This window comes from Rhineura floridana, chromosome 5 (genome assembly GCF_030035675.1).
Source record: "Rhineura floridana isolate rRhiFlo1 chromosome 5, rRhiFlo1.hap2, whole genome shotgun sequence".
NCBI lineage: Eukaryota > Metazoa > Chordata > Lepidosauria > Squamata > Rhineuridae > Rhineura > Rhineura floridana.
Genome location: NC_084484.1, coordinates 141028903 through 141050058, shown reverse-complemented (window position 1 = coordinate 141050058; position 21156 = coordinate 141028903). Strand labels below are relative to the sequence as shown.

Sequence of the window (21156 nt, the reverse complement as noted above, 5' to 3'; positions counted from 1 at the left end):
TCAACAGGGTTATGGGCCCAGATCCAGCGCGCGTTACAACAGAGTAAGTGGTCTGAGCTGCAGACTGAGTTCCAGAGAGCAGCGTGATTGATTGTGCCAGACAGAAGTGAACGAAGATGGCTGTAAACATGTCTGGAGGCATGCCGATGGAGAGACTTACAGAAAATAATTACGCCAGCTGGAAGATGAGAATGCGGGCTTTCCTGATAAAAGAGGATTTATTTGAGGTGATTGAAGGGACCCCACCAGCACCACCAACAGCGGCCTGGAAGCGGAAAGATGAGAAGGCGCAGGCATTTATTACCTTGGCTCTATCCGACTCTCAACTGATGTACGTGAGAGATGAACCCTCAGCCAGACGTATGTGGGACGTGTTGCAGGCTTTGCATGTGCAACATACTGCGGGATCGAAATTGTGTTTGGCAAGAAAGCTGTACCAGATGCGCTTCACCGGAGAAAGCACCATGTCTGAGCATCTTACTGAATTTAGGTGCCTATTTGCTGAATTAGAAGACCGAGGCGTGGAACACAGTATCCTTCAGAAGATGTATATTATCCTGGCTTCACTCGATGGAAGCTGGAATAATTTTGTCATGGCTATGGAAGCAATGCCAGATGGCGGCCTGAACGTGGGTTTTATTGAGGAAAAATTGACCCAGGAGTGGCAGCGGAGACAGGAGGCGCAAAAGGCCGAGCCGAAGGAAGCTGTCAGAAGCAAGCAGGCAAACTACCAGGAGCAGCAACGGCTGAAAACTTGTTGTTTTTGCGGAGCGCGTGGGCACATTCAAAGGGACTGTGCACTCAAGCAAAGAAACAGAGATGGAGGCTGGAAGCAGAGCAGTGTGAACTTTGTCAGCGCAGAAAAGCCTCATTTAATGGAGACAGAATGGGTCTGTGACAGTGGAGCGTCCCATAGTCTCGTAAAGGACTTACGTTTATTGCACACTTCAAAGGCGGTGCAGGATTCTGTTCTTTTAGCTGATGGATCGAGAAGAACTGTCAAGGCGCAAGGGACATTGAAACTGAGTAAGATTGGCATAATTTCTGATGTATTGTATGTCCCTGAATTGTCTAATAATATTTTGTCAATCAGAAAATTAACCAGCATTGGGTTTTCAGTGGTGTTTGAAAAAGGCAAATGTTTTGTGAAAAGAGGGGGTGAAATATGCACGCAAGGGAGCCTGAAAGATGCACAGTTTGTAATAAAGAGCAATCAGGCAGAGTGTGCTATGTTAAATGCTGGAACACATAAAGGCTGTGTACATGATTGGCAGAAAAGGCTGGGGCATGCAAACTACGAAACAATTAAAAAAAACCCGAGTCTTAGTGAAAACATGAAATTGACTGAGTGTGGGCAGATAATGGATTGTGATGCCTGCCATAAAGCAAAAGATACTATTGCACCCATAAACCGGGAGGCGGAAAGCTCGACAACCACCCCTTACCAGCTAATCCATGTTGATTTATCAGGGCCAATAAACAGTTCACAAGGAGGTGCAAGATACTTTATGGTCGTAGTGGATGATTTTTCGAGGTTCACTCGTGTTTATTTGCTCAAGAGGAAAGATGAGGCAGAGCAGAAGTTGCGTCTGTTCATCAAGAAAATTCAAACGCAGCATAATGTCACTGTGAAGGTGATACGATCAGACCAAGGGGGAGAGTTTACAAGCAAAGTATTACATGCATACCTTGAAAGTGAAGGTGTAGAACATTTCACAGCTCCATTTTCTCCGTTTTCTAACGGGATAGCGGAGAGAAAAAACAGAGGGCTTCAGGAAGCTTTGAGAGCCATGTTGGAGGATTCTAGTCTCACACACTCTTTTTGGGGAGAATGTATTCTGTATGCGAATTACATACACAACAGGGTGTTACATAGTGCCATTGGAATGTCACCCTACAAGAAACTCACTGGGAAAAAGCCGAGGGTGCAGTACATTGAGAGATTTGGAGCCCGTTGCTGGGTTCATATTACACAAGGGAAAAGACGTGGCAAATTGGCACCTAGAGCACAGGAAGGGTTTGTGCTGGGTTTTCAGAATGCATAGTACAGAGTGTGGGTTCCACAAACATAGCAAGTTATTCTGAGCAGAAGCATTAAAGTCTCAGACAAGCCTTGGGATCATGAACAAACAGTTATTCTCAATGGGTCAGATGAAACAACAACACCAGGACCGACACCTACACAAGGGGTGAAAGTGGAAGGAACACAAATACCACTGAAGGATGCATTAAATGAACTGATTTGGGGCAAACGTAAAACAAAGAAACGTAAGGCTGACGATCTGATGTATTCTGAGCAAGTCGTTCCAAGTACAAGTGCTTCAGATGGGGGTGCAGCAGGAGCCGAAGCTCCAATTCCCTTAAGGCGCTCTGAGAGAGCTAACATTGGGAAACCTCCTGACAGATTTACTGTAGGTATAGTCAGTAGCCCGGGTATGCACAAAGAAATACAGATGGATGCAGAAACGTTATATCTAACTTGTGTACAACCAAAGTTTGATTAATAAAGTTTGAGCTTCGAAACTGTAATGTATGATGCAATGAATTGAAATGTATTATTGGATGCATATGTGTAACTATGTATTGTAGAACTGTACTGTTGAAATGGAAATGTTATAGTTGCAAATGTTATAGATACAGTCTTGATGAAAAGGTGGGAGCTGTTGACCCGTAGGCAATACTACCTCTGGTTATTTTTCATCAAGTCTGAAAGCCTGGAGCAAGGAAGAGTTTTTGTTATGTCTTTGTAGGAACTTGCAGGCTGTCAAGGTCAACACCTGCTGGTTCCTAGGCAACGGGAGATAAGGGCTGGAGCCAGAGCAGCCAGCTTCTCTGTGGGGGTTTTGTTCTTGAAGAAGAAGCAGCTTTCTGTGTGTGCTCTTGCTATGGGGGAAAACGAAACTGCTTGTAAAGCTTACATGCCTTAATGTCCGAAGTAAATGGACTCTTAATACTATGTCATGTTCTTGGATTTCTTGACTACTTATACTCTAGTGTAACAGCGCTTACAACGCAAATACCGCACACATCAACATTCCAGAGTAATGCTCTGTCAGGGTCCCAGAGGTATTGCAGGGGAATTAAAATGGTATGTGGCAACAGCAGTGCTTGTAAGCACCATCAGTGGGCCCTGGTGGGATTATCTGGTGGCCATCATGGGCAGCAGTACTCCAAACAACACTGGCCAGCTGTATATAGCTGTCGTGTTAATTTTCTACAATGCGTCTAACATAGTGTTGTGACATCAAATTTTGAACATTTGAAATGGTAGCTAGATTCAGATGCTGCTTGGGACAGTTTGCCAGAAACATTTTTTTAAGAGGAATGCAGGGCTGCCATCAGTGACTGTGGGCCCTTTTAGGATGCTTGGCCCCCTGGCAGCTGCCTAAGGACATTGGCCCTGTTCATGCATATAAATGCATATACTAGGGTAAAATGCATATAGTAGTGCATATATTAGTGAAAATAGCATACAAAATACATTATATCAGGGAAGACTGCTTTGCAAATTTGTATATCAGGCAAAATAGTATACAAAACTGCATGTTAGGAGAAATTCACATTAAAATGCTGAGCAATTTTGATGAGGATGGTTTTTAAAATAAGATATTTAAAACTGATATGGAAATGTGAAGAACTGAACGTGACAGTAGAAAAATGAGAAACTGAGAGAGAACAAAATTGGCATTTTTGCTCATGCCTAGTTGCCAGTTTTTGGTAGCCTGGAAGAAATAATGTTTCAAACAACAATTTCAGTGTGATTATTTCTTTTCTCAGGTATCAAACGTGCTCAAGTAATGGTTTGGTGGCAGGATTCCAGAGCCAGTATTTCCCATCTGTGCTTGATCGAGAGTGGCAATTTTATTGTTGCCGCTATAGCCGGAGATGCCCATATTCATGTTGGTGAGTTTGCAAAAATGCCCTAATACACTGAGAACCCATTGTCTCAATCAAATCTGTTTGGTCAGGTATAGAGAGTCCAGTGGAGAAGGACACATCATCAAGCAGAATGATGATGGGGAAAGTACACATTAAGTGCTTACAAACCACACTACAAATAATCAATCAACATCATACTGGAAAGGGTATCTTTGGAAAATACACTAATAATAATAATAATAATAATAATAATAATAATAATAATAATAATAATAAATTGAATTTATAGCCCATCCTTCCTCTTGAAGGAGCCAGGTAAGAATGCCTCCCATGTAAGAAGCCTGTAAGAAGCTTTCATTATCCAGTCATCTCTTTTAAGTATTTCTCATACTTTGTTCTTTTTGCAATATCTGGGGCTCTATTAGTCAAGTAATTATCAAAATGTGTAATGCATGGTGTATCATGAGGATAAATGGGAAGACGGAGAACCTTGTATGCCATCTTGGGCTCCATGGAGGAAAGGTGGGATATAAGTGTAATCAGGGCCGGCTCCAGGAATGCCAGGGCCCTTGGACATCAGTTTGCCCTGGGCCCCAGCTTGCCCTGGACCCCAGCTTGTGTGTGTGTCCGCGTGCGTGCATGCACACAGGCGCACGCATGTGCACGGCCCCCCACGCCCCCCCACCTACCTGTCTGCTGTCTTTTACCATTGCCCTTAACGAAGATGGCAGCCATGGTTTCCCTAAGGGGATGACGCCTCCGCCACCATCTTTGTTGATGGCACACGTGCATGCTACACGCGTGCATCTCTGCCATCAACTAAGATGGCGGCAGGGGCTTCAGTACGTTAGGGAAACTGCGGCCGCCATCTTCGTTAAGGCCAATGGTAAAAGACAGCAGACAGGTAGGTGTGTGTGTGTGTGTGTGTGTGTGTAGGGGCCACGGATTGTGGAAGGGGAGCAGAGGGGTGGCTGAGGGGCCCCCTGTAGCTCCAGGGGCCGTCGGGCCAGTGCCCCACCTGGCCGCCCTTCAGAACCGGCCCTGAGTGTAATGCATGCCCAGTGTTTGCATGAGCAGAAGGCTATTCACTCAGCCAATAGTTCTCTTCCTATTGTGCCCCTGCAGCCTCCTGTGCCCCCTGCCAACCTCTCTGGAGGGTTGGAGTCCTTTCTGAACAGCAGGGGCTGTCATATGCGGTTGCAGTGGGAGGGGTAATTGCCTAAAATTGGGCAAAGGGAGCTTGTGGCAGATCTTGTGAAATAAACATATGAAGTATCCCAGGTCATGAACAGAGCGCTTTCCTCTCACCACCGCGCAACGGCAGCTTGTCATGACACACTGAGACTGAAAAAGAAGCACTTTTTGCAAAGGCCTGTGGCCCTGGACCTGCCCTGTTCAAAGTTAAGGCCTGCTTTCTCTCTCTGGACAAACATTCTGAAAATACAGTCCACTAAACGTGCCCAGGCAAGCAGGAGATGAGGCAGCCACGGCTTTCCCCACCGGTTCATCTCCCACAAATGCCCTTTTAGTTCCCTCCCTTCCTCACATGCTGTGTGCACCACCAGGGACAGCGTAGCCACTTAACACATCAGCCAAAAGAGGACAGAGATATGCATAAAATCTACATACGCCAATTTAAATATATAGTTTACAAATTAATATAATTTCAATAGAAATCTGCCACATCTCACCATAGTAGGAAAAACTTGGACCAAATGACCTGGGTCTCCTCAGTGTGCTGCCCGGGTGTGGACTGTTGATGGGCAACATAAAGGCCTCTGCTTCCCCTTTTTATGATTCTTTATTTTAAATCAGACTTGGACTGGACGGTCCTTAAAATAGAGAACTTTCCTCTATAAAGTAAGACATAGGGTCACCCTAACTAGGGGGGTAGAGTAAATCTTTATCTTGATAGTCAGGACATTGTTTGAGTGGGTGGCTTCCTTCCTCCTGCACTGTAACCTCTCCTTGTTTTAAGCTGTGATCTTTTTATAACCTGCCTTGGGACAATTTGGTGAAGGCTGGGCAACTATAAGCAAAAGAAAGAAAAGTCATATCTCCCATTTCACTGAGGAATTCAAAGTTAGACAGATCTCTTGGTTTGGGCCAGGCACCTTACAAAATTTCTGAGTCATCTGCATTTTGTAAGCAGCAGGCATATTCAAATCCCCACTCAGCCATGAAGCTCACTGAGTGAGCTTGGGCCAGTCACAATCTCTCAGCTTGATGTACCTCACAGGGTTGCTGTGAGGATAAAATGGAGAGAGAGAGAACCATATACACTGCCTGGAGCTCCTTGGAGGACAGGTAGGATATAAATATAATAATAAATAAATATATATATATGTTTACTCAGAAATAAGTCCCACTGTGCTCATTGTAACTTAATTCTAGGTAGTGATACATACTATTGCAGCCTTGAGTAAATTCTGTTTTTTAGTCAGCTCCTGACTGGAACCAGCTTTAATATAACTTGGAACAAAATAGGCAAAATGGATATATTATGACCCAAGCAATTGGACTGTTGATATAGCTGCCTCATTTGGAACCAGGGTGCCTGCCTACCCACCTGTTTTTGCCTGTGCAGCTAAGGTGAAAACTGGCAAATTGGTTCCTTAAATTAGTTCAACAAAGCCAGCTCAAAGTATCTTAGATAAATAGAAATATGAAGGAAACAAAGTTTTCAGTTATTCATTCACAAGATGTTTACTTGCCTTTTGTCAGACCAGCTACATGCAACAACAATGCATACAAATCCAGAATAAACATTGCCATGCAAACAGAAGGGCAAGAAATCTTGGTCTTGGCTTCATAAAACCTTCAAGTGTCCCTCCAAGTGTTGGCTGAGGATCTGAACCTGCACTTAAAGCAAAAGTCCTGCCAAAAGTCTGTCTTATAAAGGAGGTGCTCTCTGCTTTACTAGTGAAGGCCATCATTGAAGTCTTTGCTTCATGTGATGGAAGGAATTTGTTTTGTGTCTCAGTGGGACAAGTAACACTGCTGCAACTTTCATTTAGGCTGACATCTTGAAGCTTCTATTTGCTATGTTGATTTACAACTCTTGCCTTATAGCAGGCAGCATGGCTGAAAACATCTGAAACTGTTTACATGTGAATCCCCAACTATCTGTTTCTGACATCCTAGAGTGTCTGTTTCTGTATCCATATCTATCTATCAAGAAGAGCCTGCTGAATCAGCCAATGCTGGATTCGCTATCTAGTCCAGCATCCTGTTCTCACAGTGGCCAACCAGATCCCTATGGGAAGCCAGCAAGCAGGACCGGAGCACAGTAGTACTCTACTCACTTGTGATTCCCAGCAACTGGCATTCAGGGGCGTACTGACTCCAACAGCGGAGTTAGAACATAACTATCATAGCTAGTCGCTGTTTATTGATAGCCTTATCCTCCATGAATTTATCTAATCCCCTTTTAAAGTCATCCAAGTTGGTGGCCATTGCTACTTCTTGTAGGAGGAAATTCCACTGCTTACCTATGCACTGTGTGAAGAAGTACTTTCTTTTGTCTGTCCTGAATCTTCCAATGGTCAGCTTCATTGAATGTCCCTGTGTTCTAGTGTTATAAGAGTGGGAGAAAACCATCTATCCAATTTCTCCACACCATGCATAATTTTGTGTGCTTCTATCTAATCTTCCCTTGCTCCCCTTTCCTTCAGATGAAAAAGCTCCAAATGTTGTAACCTTTCCTCATAGGGGAGCTGCTTGCTCCAAACCCTTGATCATTCTGGTTGCCCTTTCCTACCTCCACAAAATCCTTCACACGCAATTCCCCCTTAGAACTTTTCAACAACGATACCTTCCATCATAAAAAGTGTAGGCCCTTTTTATTTCCATTTTACAGATTGATAACTCAGTTTGTGTCTGAGTTAGCCAACTGGCCTACCAACTGTGTTCAATCAGGATTTGAACACAGAGTACCCAAGTCCACATACTGACCACTACACCACAGTGCTATTTTATGAAGTCAAGCATACCTTGTGCTCAGAATCTTGTTGGCAGTTATTTTAATAGCCAGATCTTCCCTGAAAGCAGCTATTTGCATTTCTATATCTTCCTTATGGAACAAGTTCATGGTATACTAAATCCTACTGAGTTTAGCGGGGTGTATTTGTATGTCCTTATAAGATGGCAGCCTTAAAGTGTAAACCTATGCATATCTATTCAGATGTAAGCCCTATTGAACTCAGTGGAGCTTACTTCCAGGTACGCATTGCAGAACTGCAGCCTTAATTTACTGGGAACCTGTGAGATCTCATCACTGCTGCATCTGGTTGGACTGAGCCTTGTTCTTTTATCTAGGACATTTTTATTATACTATCATAATATAATCTTGGAAGGCAACACAAGTTATTTCCCTGGGAAAGGCTCTAGGAATCAAATACATGTTATGGTTCTGTGATGAGAGGCCAGCTGTCCTATAGCTCACAGGGTTAACCTGGAAGGAATAAAAAAGAAATTTAAATAGAGAAGCAGCAAATTCCTTGCAGATGCGAATGTGTCATTACAAAATAATTCTGTTGCATCTGTCTGTGTATCTATGTTGGTGGAGAGCAGTCTAAAAGCTCAGCTTGAAACTCTCATATATAAAACATATGTCCTTAGAGCACTGGAAAGCCTGCACATATTGTTTATAATGGTTTCGTGCTCCAACCAAGCAGGGCCACTGAGTTCCAGAATGGTTTGGCTGATGCTGATGTTGCAGTTGCTCACTGAGCCTATTGCTTGTGCAAGCTATGCCCACATTTGCTGAGGGCTTATAGCAGAGGTAGCCGATGTGCTACCCTCCAGATGCTGTTGGACTATGACATCTATAATCCCTGACTTCTGGTCATATTGGCTGGGGCTGATAGGAGATGTAGTCCAGCAGCATCTGGTGGGCACCACACTGGCTACCCCTGGCTTATAGAATATGGGCTATAGCAGATATGGCCTTTACCTTTACACAGTTTGCCATTTATAAAAGGTATCTAGATGTTAATGGAATCTTTCACTGCCAATGTCAGGGGAGTGGAGCTACTGCTGCTGGTATGCTCTTTTTTCCATGGCTGAGCCTGCAATCTTTTTTAATAGAGAGAAATAGAGAAATGCATCCCTTTCATTTCAGTGTCCCACCACAGGCGATTAAAATGGGAGGGGTAGGGCATTATGGTGATGGGGAAAAGTATGAAATGTGGCAGGGAGTGAAAGATGGTGTTAGGGGCTCATCATTGGTAGCAACTATTCTCCTAGCAGCTGCTGGGTGGCAGTCGCTGTGTTTATTCCCCAGAGTGCCCGTGTGTGATGCTTTGTGATTGTCCTAAGGTATGGTCTGAAAGTGCAAGAGTTTAACATATAGTCCTCAAATAGAAGACGTATCCGATATTAAACTGATAAGAACAGATTAATCATAGCAGAGAATGTTTTCACTGATCTTAGCCAAAAGGCTGAGAAGCTTCTTGGCCTGAAAGCACAGGAGGCCATCATCTCACTAAAGCTAAACAGGTCTGGGTCTGGCCAGTGTCCGAATGGGAGACCTCCAGCATACTATTAAGTGAAAAGGAAAGAAAATGAACCGCAGCGGAACCCATTGTTAAGGACGGAAAATACACTGAAAATGATGCCATTGCTTAGTGGCCAAAGAGACATTCCTATACAGGGAGGAAAAGTTAAAATGTACAAAAAGCCATTCCCCAATATGTATAACTGCATGGGAAAAAATTGCTGGCTGGAGGGCGAAAATTGCACTTCAGCTAGGACACATCTGCTGCATAGGAACATCAGAAGCTGCTTTAGGGTGCTTCCAAATGAGGTGCTTATCAAGCCTTCATCCTGATTTGTTTGCAGGGAGATTAGGCAATGTTAGCTATTTAATGAGCATTCATTCTGATTTGTTTGTGGGGAGGTTAGAGGGGTTGCATCAAAGCAAGAGTTATCACACACTTTCCAGGGCATTTTCCTTTCACTTTTCTTATTGCAAAACAGTCCAGTCTTTTGGGGAAGCAGACTTGCTGGGCAAGACCTCTCCATCAGCTATAATTCTGCAACCTGAACTTGTTGGTATGCAACTGAATCCCACCCAAAAATAGCAACGGTCATTCTGGAAGCACCCTTATATGGAATCAGACCATTAGTCTATCTAGCTCAGTATTGTCTATTGACTCGCAGTAGTTCTCCAGAGTTTCAGGCACAGAACATTCCCAGGTGCAGGGGGCTGAACTTGGGCTTTCCATATGCAAAGCAGATGCTCTGCCACTGAGCTGCGGCCCGTCCCAGGTATCTTGTGTTCAAAGATAACACAAAAAGAGCAGAAAGCTTGAAATGCAGTTGCAAGTCCCTCTTTCCACCTGGCCCTCAGTCTAAACTGCATTTCTGTCTTGTATGCATGCACACCAACAGCAAGGGAGAAGCTGACATCGCACAGTCAGTCTGTCAGGCGTGGGAGCTAAATTTCCTTTAAGAATTTGAAATGGTTCCTGAATCCCAGACTTGGTTGTTCTTGTTTTATTGGCTACAGAATGCTCTTCTGTTACTGGCAATGTTTAGAAAGTGCGCTGAATGGTGTTTTGAAGGGGGAAAATGAGAAAAGAGTAGGGAAATGATCTGTAATTAAATAGGCAACTCAACAGAATAACAGAGTCTTGGAATATATGCTTAATTATATAGAAAATATAGGGTAATTTCAGTGTGTCTGTAATCACTGAAAATAGCTAAAGGCTTGTAGACAGAAAGACTCCATTGAACTGGGATAACAAAGTGAGACATTACATTCTTCATTTTCATTTCTGACTCTGACACATGCTCATTGGGTGTACTTGGGCAAGTTACCTTAAGTTTTTATTCTTTTCCTTAATTGTCTGACCAATTAGAACAGCCTTTCCCATGCTTGCTGAGGCTGATGGGAATTGTAGTTCATCAATATCTGGAGGGCCAGACGTTCCCCACACCTAACCTTTCCTAACCTGGTGCCCTCCAGATGTTTTATACTGCAACTCTCCCATTAATCCAGTCAGCACATATAGCCTGGAGAAGAGGTGAGTAAGAGGTGACATCACTGCCATTTTCAAATATTTGAAGGGCTTCTATATAGATGATGGAGCAAATTTATTTTCTGTTTGCTTAGAAGCAGGGGTGGGCAACCTGTGGCCCTCTAAATCTCCTTGAACTCAAACTGCCATCAGCCTCAGCCAGCATGACCAATGATTAATGATGATGAGAGTTGTAGTCCAACAACTTCTGGAAAGTTGCCCATTCCTGCTGTAGAGAGTAGAACCCAAACCAACCGGATCACTTTACAAGAAAGGAGACTTCAACTAAATATGTGGAAGGACTTCCTGGCAGTATGTATTGTTCGACAGATTTCCTGCATCAGAAGGTTGGACTAGATGGAGTCATCTTCCAACTCTATACTTTTATGAACTCTCTCAGCCAATCCCTGTCCACCAAGCCCTGTAAAGCTGCAGCCTCATAACAACTTGTATGAGGACACTGTCTAAAGCACCTTTCCTCAATCAGGTGTCCTCCAGATGTTTTGAACTACAATTCCCGAAACCCCTCAATACTGGTCATGTTGAACAGGACTGATGGGAGCTGTAGTTCAGGAACATCAGGAGGGCAACAGGTTGGGGAAAGCTGGTCTAAAAAGTGTTGGTCCATTAGATTTTGACCACTGTTGTAGTTTACAACTACAGTAAACTACAGGGCGAGACGGGTTGGAGTGGAGAAAACAATTGTTTTAAAAAATGGACAGTGGTAAAAAATGGAGTGAAGGAAAAAAGGAGCCAAAGAGCAGAACTGTGGAGGTGAAATATGATGATGATGTGTGTGTGTGTGTGTGGATACTGTGTTTGCACTTGGAACACAAAGTGGCTTCCACTGCCCTTCCTGACTACTTTGCTGCATTTGCAGTGTTTTAACTTTTTTGCATCTCAGGGGAAAATGTTTGCGTGGGTGTGTGTCCCTTAGTTGGTCATAGGGCAGGGTCTGGGAGGTGGTTGAGTGCAAGAGATGATGCTTGCAGGCTGAGTGTGTGTGTGTGTGGGGTGCACTTGGTTTGACGTACAAAAATCTGAGTAGTGGCCTCTGCCTCCCTCCCCACCTCCCTTACCAGCGGAGAGACCACCATTGCTATCTTATAGATAAAAAGAATTATTCTACTACCTCTGTATGTGTGTTTATTTTTAATGTTGTTTTAGGCAACTTAGTGTGCAGCAGCCAAGGCCAGCACTTTGCAGGCACTCTAGTTTTTTTAAAAAGTAATTTCAGTGTGATTGTAGTGATTACTTTTGAGTAACAGTAAAGTAATGAATTCCTTTCAGAACAATTGTAATTGTCATGGTAATTTATTCTTTTTGGGGGCCATGTAACAGTAATAGTATTCCTTTTTAAAAGTAATCTTCCAAGATCTGGGGGAGATGCATAGCACAGCCACACACACCCCACTGGTGGAGAGGATGTGAGGGCCAGGCCAGGGGAGAGAAAGGCCACTTCCCCTTCAGTCCTCCTCCATGCACAGGGTGTGTTAACTGTATAATGGGCTATGTAAAAAATGAGGTTAACAGAAAATTTAGGATGAACGCCAGGAATCAAATGACTGGCATATTTTTGTTTCATAAGAGGGGATACCAAAAGGTGTGAAGCAAAATAGTTTATGCTATAACTAAGATGTAAAAAACTAGTGTGGAGCTTGTTTCCTCAAAAAACAGTATTAATCTTGTATCACAACACCAATAATAAAAAACAGGTTTAGAGACCGAGTAAGAGCATATTACAATGCAACCATAGTCAAGCAATTAGGGAGAGTGGTGTTGAGAAGAATAATTATAACTTTCTTGTTGAAGTCAATGAAATTGAGTCCTGAACTTTGTAAAATATTTACTGCATAAGTATAGATATTTTGTAAATGTATCAAAATGCTTGAAAAACATGCAAGAAAGCTTTTTGAATGGTAGGTTCATAATACACCTTTTCAGAGAGAAAATAAATACTTTAGGGTGTGTTTGTTAACTCCTCCTTGAGGATCTCTCCTTCTAGTCTTGTTCCTGACCTTTAGTTTTTCCTTTCTGTTGGACAATCAAGGGAAAACATTTTAACTGGCTGCTACATAAAGGACTAACTAAGCAGTTGGAAACTAATTATGGACAGCAATTCGATATTTTTTTTTTTACTGGCTGCTGGGTTGATTTTTCTGCCCAAAAACCCTGAAAAGGCATCATGCTGAACTGTATACATTGGGAAAATCAGAAATTAGGCCTGAGTTACACCCTAGATGGCCATCCATCCAGATTAGTGTACACAGTAGTGTTTCTGTGCTGTTTTCATCTTTTACCCTTTGCCATCAAGTATTCAAGAATACTTTGCCATCAGGTATTCAAGAAAAAGAAAAAAATCCACTATGATTGTGAGTATAGGGAGTGCTTTAAAGAGTGAAGAGTAAATTAGGGTAGATATTTTTTCAGATCACTTTAAGTTATCTCTTTATTTGGTATCCCCTTGTTCACTATATCCTTTAGCAATAAGCACCCAGGCCTGCTCTACTCATCAAAATAGCTGCAGAATAAACAAACTCTTACTTCTTCTTACTGCAGGCTAGCAAACATGTTTCTTTATCACTGGCTGGGTAAAGAACACAATTGAAACTGAAAAGCAGAACAAAGGAAATTCCAAGGGGTAGAGTCCAACTTAGCCCATAATATAAATTTCCAATATCTAACTCTTCAAGGGTCATGTTACTAACATGCAGGCTGTTTTTTTCAGGACAGTGTAAGTAATTATAGGGTGATTGTGATGATGAAAAATCCACCCTTAGGCAGGAAAAGTCTTGAGTGAGTTCACTTTTGGAGGCTGTTCCAAATGAAGCTTTTGTTATTTATTTATTTATTTATTTATTTATTATTTTATTCGATTTATTAGTCGCTCATCTGGCTGGAAACCCAGCCACTCTGAGCGACGTACAAAATAAAGGCGTATAAACATCAGACATAAAAGTATATAAACATCAAAAAAGAAGCAATAAAACTAAACAACAAAGTAGAAGCTATCCCCCAACCCACACAGCCCAACCCAAAGATCAGAAAGTCCTCCTAAAGAAGCTCCCTTTTGAAGGCTGGAGGGTGGGGCAAGGCAGGTGGAAGCAGCCTTCCCTGATGGCAACAGAGTCTCTCTCCCCTCATAGTCCTTCTCTTGAGGCAGCTCCCTTTTGAAGGCTAGAGGGTGGGGCAAGGCAGGTGGAAGCAGCCTCCCCTGATGGCAACAGAGTCTCTCTCCCCTCATGCACTTGCCCTGACTGTTTCACTGAATTTTTGAGAGGGTCCTATTCTTAAATTGCTCCTGTTGTTAAAACATGCTGTCATTCTTTAAATGGAAGCTGTCATTGTCTGTCATGTCACAAATTAAAAATACAATTTTCCAAAAACAAGTCTGGGGGAGCACAGTTCTAGGTGGGGTGGTGCACCCATAGACCCATCCTGACTATGGGGCTGATCAGTATGACCATTTCTTTTTATTGACTTTAGATTGAAAATAATGGCTATTGTCCCCTTTCATGGAGGGCTTGCGTCTCAAAAACAAAGCACTCTCCACACTTCAGATTTTGTGGCAGAACCACCTGTAACACTCACTGTGGAGACCAGTGCTCCTCATTCTGAATGTGGTCAGAAACTTTCATGTGACATTTTCAAAAGCATATTTTTAAAGAGAACATACACAAAACAAAACAAGCCAAACAAATAAAAAACAGCCTTTCTGTCTCCATTCCTCTGATCTAAGAGTTTAGGACAGCCTTCCCCAACCTGTGCTCTCCAGAGATTTTGGACTGCAATTCCCATCAGACAGCACAGCTGTGCTGCCTAGGGCTGATGGGAGTTGTAATCCAAAATATCTGGAGGGCACCAGGTTGGAGGCGGCTGTTTTAGATATTCACATTAGAATAATGGACTATTAGGGTTCAGACATTTATAACCAGGGTACAGTCTGCCCTTTAAAAAAGTCCATATTACCGTTCTTTTGGGTTGTTTAGAGTAAAAGAACATTCTTAGTTCATTAGGTAGTTTATAAACACTAGCCAAATTTCAACTGGCTTCATTATGGAAATGCCCCCAAGCACATTGAAGTGTATTTTGACAAAGTATGGGAATTGTTTATAATCTGTGCAGATTAGAGCTGCTTTGCACCCTAATTTCAAGGATGATTTCTTGGGGAAATGACTTCCATTATGTTAACTCTTAAAATAGGATGTGTAAAAGGCCTTCTAAATTCACTCTATATATACTTTATACTTCACTCTATATATACTTTATGGCTTTTGAATATATGTTGTGTATTATACTTTCCATGAGTTTGATCTCTCTAGTGACTCTGAAAAGAGAATATGTAAATAACACTTGGTGGTTATGATTGAAACTAGTGCTCAATGTAATTTTGGCTAATGGGGGAAAAGTCCATACTTGGCACAGAGAAGCATTACATTCTGTAATTAGTATATATGTATATATAATATCTCAAGAAATTAAGCAGATTTTATATAATTTTGTTTTTATATTTATTATTACATTTATTATGTTACTAACTTGACCCATGGATTCAGTGAGTCTCTTCAAAGCTTGACTAAGTCTGGTCCCAATCCATTGTTTGCTCTCACTAGCCATGAGGGGAGGTCAAGTCCCACTTGCTGAACACCAAAGAACATAAGAGTCCTGATGGATCAGGCCAGAGGCTAATCTACGCCAGCATCCTGTTCTCACAGCGGCCAACCAGATGCCTACAGGAAGCCCACAAGCAGGGCATGAGCACAACAGTACTCTTCCCCACTAGTGCTCCTCAGCAACTGGTATTCAGAAGCATACCCACCTCCAGTACTGGAGCTAGTACACAATTATCATGGCTAGCTGCCACTGATAGATTTATCCTCCATGCAGTTGTCTAATCCTCTTTTAAAGTCATCCCAGTTGGTGGCCATAACTACCTCTTGTGGGAGCGAATTTCATGGTTTAATTATGTGCTATGCAAAGAAGTACTTCCTTTTGCCTGTCTTGAATCTTCCAACAATGAGTCTTCCTTAGTAAACTCTCAGGCTTTTGAAATTTCACCAAACATTGACCACATATTTTCAAGCTCATCTTTATCTAGGTCTAAAACATTTCTTTTTTGAAAGATGACATTTGTAGGATGCTGAATAATTCAGTGCCCATTACCTGATTCTGTGTTAGCTGAGGGCAGACATGAAAACAGAGAGAACATAAGGACATAAGAGCATAAGAAGAGCCTGCTGGATCAAGCCAATGGCCCATCTAGTCCAGCATCTTGTTCTCACAGTGGCCAACCCATTGCACATGGGAAACCTGCAAGCAGGACCTGAGTGCAAAGGAAACACTGTCTCCTTCTGCGGTTTCCAGCAACTGCTATTTAGAAGCATACTGCATTTGGAGGCAGAGCATAGCCATCATGGCTGTTAGCCATGGATAGCTTTTTCCTCGATGAATATGTCTAATCCTCTTTTAAATCCATTCTAATTGGTGGCCACCACTGCCTCTTGTGGGAGCAAATTCCATAGTTTAACTATGCACTGTGTGACAAAGGTTGCTTTCACACATGGGGCTTATAGCTAGTTTAGCAGATTAAAAAGGTAGCGCTGCTGTCCCTATTTTTAAAATCGCTTTCACGCTGCAGTACTTCTTGCAATACTTTTTCAGCCGATATAGCGGCATTTTGCGCAATGGTCTTTCACACTGCTGCAATGAACAGAGCTTCGATCTATTATGGTTCCTTTTCTTAATTTCTTTTGAAATGTCCACAAATATCTAAATTTCTGTGACTGCTCTTTAATTGGAGCTGGATTTTTCCTTCATCCCATAGGTTTAGGAGGTCTAATATCTCATCCGGTCACCATGCAACCCCTCTCCCTTTAGCACCTGACATGATAATAGCTGTATCGATGCTGCTGCTATCTGTGCTGATGCCGGAATACCGGCACATTTTTGTCAGGCCAAAAAAACCCCTGCGCGACTAAAGGGCGGGAACGCACTGCATGCTGGGATGCCTGTCACATGAGCGACTGCAGCTGGCAAAAAACTCCTGCGATCTTCTGTGTTCCCAGCCTTGCTAACGGATTATTTCTGGTATCATTTATTGTGGAAATTAGCACTAAACTTCCACTACATTCCACCAGAATTCCAGAGCTACCTGGTATGCCACGTGAAAGATCAAATATAATGAGCAAATTACCAGGTAAGAAATTGTCAGAATAACAGAATAAAGTGCAATGTGAAAGCACCGAAAGTACTTGGTATGTGGCAGCTGAGCTCACTCTTGAGGCACATCTGTGAACAAGCTTTTTAGTGGGCTGACAAAAACAAAGGTCATAAAATTTGAAAGGAAATTAAGTTGTACTATTTTCTCCTACTTTTTCTAGAAAAGGTAGATAAGTTGATTTTTTTTCCTGTTGAAAAGGTTGACAACAGAATATCCAGGACACTATGGGGAAGATATGGACATGATGCTGTATTCCTATGATCATTATATCCGTGGAGCAACCACAACTTTCTCCGGTGTGGAAAGGTCAGATTCAAAGTTTCTTTTGAAAGCCTAGCCTTTCCTGCAGATTTAAGAAATGGTTTATTATATTGTGATTAATTTTTCTAAAACCATGCTTTGTAAAGTATCAAATAGACTGCCTTAGGGAAATGCCATCTCAACACTGATCCCTTCTCACTGAGTTGGGAGGCAGAATGACAGTCTACTTCTTACCCAATCAGAGCGGTATGGGACTTTCTGAACCTTACCCCCAATTTACTTTGTAGATCCTCCTCAAGGGCCTCAAAATTAGGGTTGGAAATTGCAGATCCAGGAACTGAATGCAGCCCTACAAGCCTCTCTTTTTGGCTCTCAAGACTCTCTCCAACTGTTTCCCCTCCCAGGGTCACACCCAATGACACCCAGTGGCAGCTGGTGGCTGGTGGCACTGAACTTGGAAGTTCAGACTAAAACCTAGAGCGGATTCCATTGCCCCACTGACATGGAGCTCCCAGCCACCACTGGCCACACCCATCACCACAAGAACTTTTCCCTGGTTGTAATTTGCCCTTGAACTGTGATACTGCCTCCTCTAATTTGCCTGGATGGAGGGTGTAGTAGAGATGTGAGTGGGTGGGGGTAGGTGGAAACCTTTGACTTTTGTGTGTCTGGAATATACCCTACTGCACAAAGGTAAGAGTCACATCTATTGCTCCACCAAATTCTTGCCTCTGTTCTCCCCCATCACTCGTTATGTGTCCCCCGGAAAGGCGTTTATAAGGGAATGCAGCTTCTGGTCTGAAAAGGGTTCTGCACCCCTGCTATAAATCATATGGTGGGCCCAGTAATCCCTGATTATACTTGGGGCTTGCCCTTTGGCAAAAGGCAGAAGTAAGCAATGCCAGGCAAGAACTGGCCTTGATTTTTTTTTTCCAGACTGATCTAAGCAGCCTTGGGATCAAATTTCATTAAGACCAGTGATGGGCCAGCATTGTACTATGGTGCTTTTGTATTTGAAACAATATGCCAAAATGATACCCTGTCCCCTGCTCATTTTTAATTATGGGAAATGTCCCAACATACCCATTGTTGCTACCAAAGCATCTGCTTCTGTTTGCTTCATGTCAATTTCTCCTTTCTCCCATAGCTCCTTGGAGAAAGATAAACATCCACTTAAGGTTCTCCCAACAGCCTGAAGCCTAACATTTCAGATCAAACACCCAACTTTTGTTAACGTTTTCAGCCCCAAACGTTTCAAAATCATGAGATTTGCTAGAGATGGCCAAGTCGAAAGAAACAAGGAAACCTCATTATTTTTGCAACTTACTCATAGTTATCTGTACTGTACAGATCACAAAAACCAGAAGCTGAAGCAGAAGACTTGCTCTGTTGTAATGTTCTGTCTGGGGCTTGGTATATATTTCACCACTCATTCACAGCTCCTTAAAGCTTGTTTCCTATTTCTTTTCCCTTGCAGGGATCGTCAATGGAAGTTTATTATCTGCAGGATGACGGATTTTGACTGTCAATTTGACAATGTTTAGAACACTGAATATATGCCACGCTCTTGGGGGTGGGGGTGGAATGGTGTGGGGAAAAGAGGGGGGAAAGAAAACAGACTGGATAGGCAATACCAACCATGGACCAGCTTCTTTGCAGAGGTGTGATGACACTTCTGCGAAGAAGGCTGGTAAGTACATCACTGAGTTCAACTTTACATGACAGGCACATCCATATGGCTCTTAATTAGGGATTAGATGGGCTCCTTAGATTCACATACATTCTTCAGAGCATGTATGCAGAGCACTCCACCTTCCGCTGTTTCCTGGGCCATTCACATACCTGGTGGATGCAACTGTGGGGGACCAATGTTAGCAGTGTTGTGTGTATGGCTTCCCACTTCCATAGTAGAGATATTTCTGCCCTTTTTAGGGTCACTTCCCATACTCCTGCCTGCAAGTTACAGCACTGACCTGGGACTGTGGGAAGCTGCCTTGTTGTGAGCGTGCCCTTAGACAAAACTGTGGACAATTCCCTTTATTTTTTTTTAATTCATAGCTACTTTATGGTGTTTAGATGCTTTCTAATATAAACCTAGATGAAGCTATTTCCTTTGCTATCTTGCTGACCTGTACACACGGATCCAGACTTTGCATGGCATCTTTGTATCCACTGCTCCCTATTGTCTACTTACCAAGAGGGCTAGAAAAGCTCTCTAATTTGTGCTTTGCTGATGTTTCAGAGCTACTCATTTGCACACAATTGCTACCAATGTGTGTGCTTCCTTCAAAATAATCCACAACAATGGGTCAAACTACACAGGACATTAATCATGTCTTTTGAGGTAGCATGGGGGTCCCAATCCATAAGACCCAGGTGTGGGGGTAGGGAGAGCTTTAGCTCTATTGTCCCCTATTGTGGTCTCAATCCATATTGCCCTCCATGCCTCCAGTTTGCATCAGGGAGGGGGAGCACTGACCTGATGGAGTAAATGGGAGCCATCCCCATGCAAATTGCAAGTGCCCCCCAATCCAGATTGGGAACGCAAGGGTGATAGCAAAGAGCTGAAGTCTGCCTATCCCCTTGCCAGTGTTTTGATCTGGCTCAGCACCCCACTATGGCAATTTCTGCAACAAAAATCCTGCTCTCCATGGCAAACAACATGATGAATGTTATGTGTAGCTTGGCTTTAGGATTGCACTATAGCAGAGGCATTTTCTTTAATGCTGCTGTTTTGCAACCCATGCAAATATATCACATTCATGTTCTATAGCAGTTGTGGGGAACCTTTGATCCTCCAGATGTTATTGAACTACAGCTCCCCATAATCCCTGCCCATTGGCCATGCTTGCTGGGGCTGATGGGAATTGTAGTTCAGCAATATCTGGAGGGCCCAAAATTCCCTACACCAGTTATATAGCAAGCCTGGCTGGCAGAAGTTGACTGCAGAGATTGCTGATCAACAGCACTGAAGCACAATCACTTCTACAATGATTTCTATGTCTAAATTCCAGGTGAGATTGGTGTAGCAACCTCTGAACTTTTAAATGGTATCACATTGTTTTTGTAAATGTTCGGCATCTACGTTTCCTTTGCCATCTTTCATAATCAGAGGCCCATAATGAATGAGAGAATACCAGATCTCCAAATTTTAATCGGAAGAGGCATATGTAGTTGTAATTGTGTGGCTGAACCTGGTTGTGTAAAACAGACGACATACTGGTGACTTTTGCTATGTAGGTCAAATGTGGGATATAATTTTATTGAGCAATAAAAGGTTTAACCATGACCCTGAAGCTGGTGACAATTTTTTCTATTATAGAAGAGGATTCAATAAAAAAAGAGGGATACTTTAGAATCCAAAGACAACAGCCGTATTGAAATAAACAATGCAAGTTATGCAAAATGCCTGTATTAGGATATCTTTATTATGTTCAGTATTTACAAGCACACTGTCAATTGTTATTATAATTAACTGAATAAAATAAACTAATTTGGTGATGCAGTAACTTTAAAACATTTTTCCCCAACTGTGTTTGTACGTTTGCTAATTGACAAAAAAAAAAGTCATTTGTGTTCCCAAGGACTTTAGGGAAATAAGCACCATTCAGTTATCGTTCAAAGACAGCAGGCAAATTGAACTGCTGGCAGATGGCATCATCATGACTTGGCCTCCTCGCGTGATGCAAGTGATGAATAGGGCCAACCCAAGGTATTTTGCTGCCTTAGGTAGAGCAGCTCACCCTGTCAATGTGCATAGCTGGGAGTCGGGGA

The 21156-nt window shown here is 42.6% G+C and overlaps 1 protein-coding gene across 1 annotated transcript in view; it reads left to right on the top strand.

Moving 5' to 3' along the window:
• DPT (dermatopontin) overlaps positions 1-20881 on the top strand; it is a 28267-nt gene extending 7386 nt beyond the window's left edge. The window contains exons 2-4 of the mRNA XM_061629543.1: positions 3778-3903; positions 17320-17427; positions 18860-20881. Coding sequence (XP_061485527.1) covers positions 3778-3903; positions 17320-17427; positions 18860-18926 — 301 coding nt within the window. The 3' untranslated portion in view covers positions 18927-20881. The remainder of the gene's footprint in view (positions 1-3777; positions 3904-17319; positions 17428-18859) is intronic.
• Positions 20882-21156: the final 275 nt, after the last annotated feature.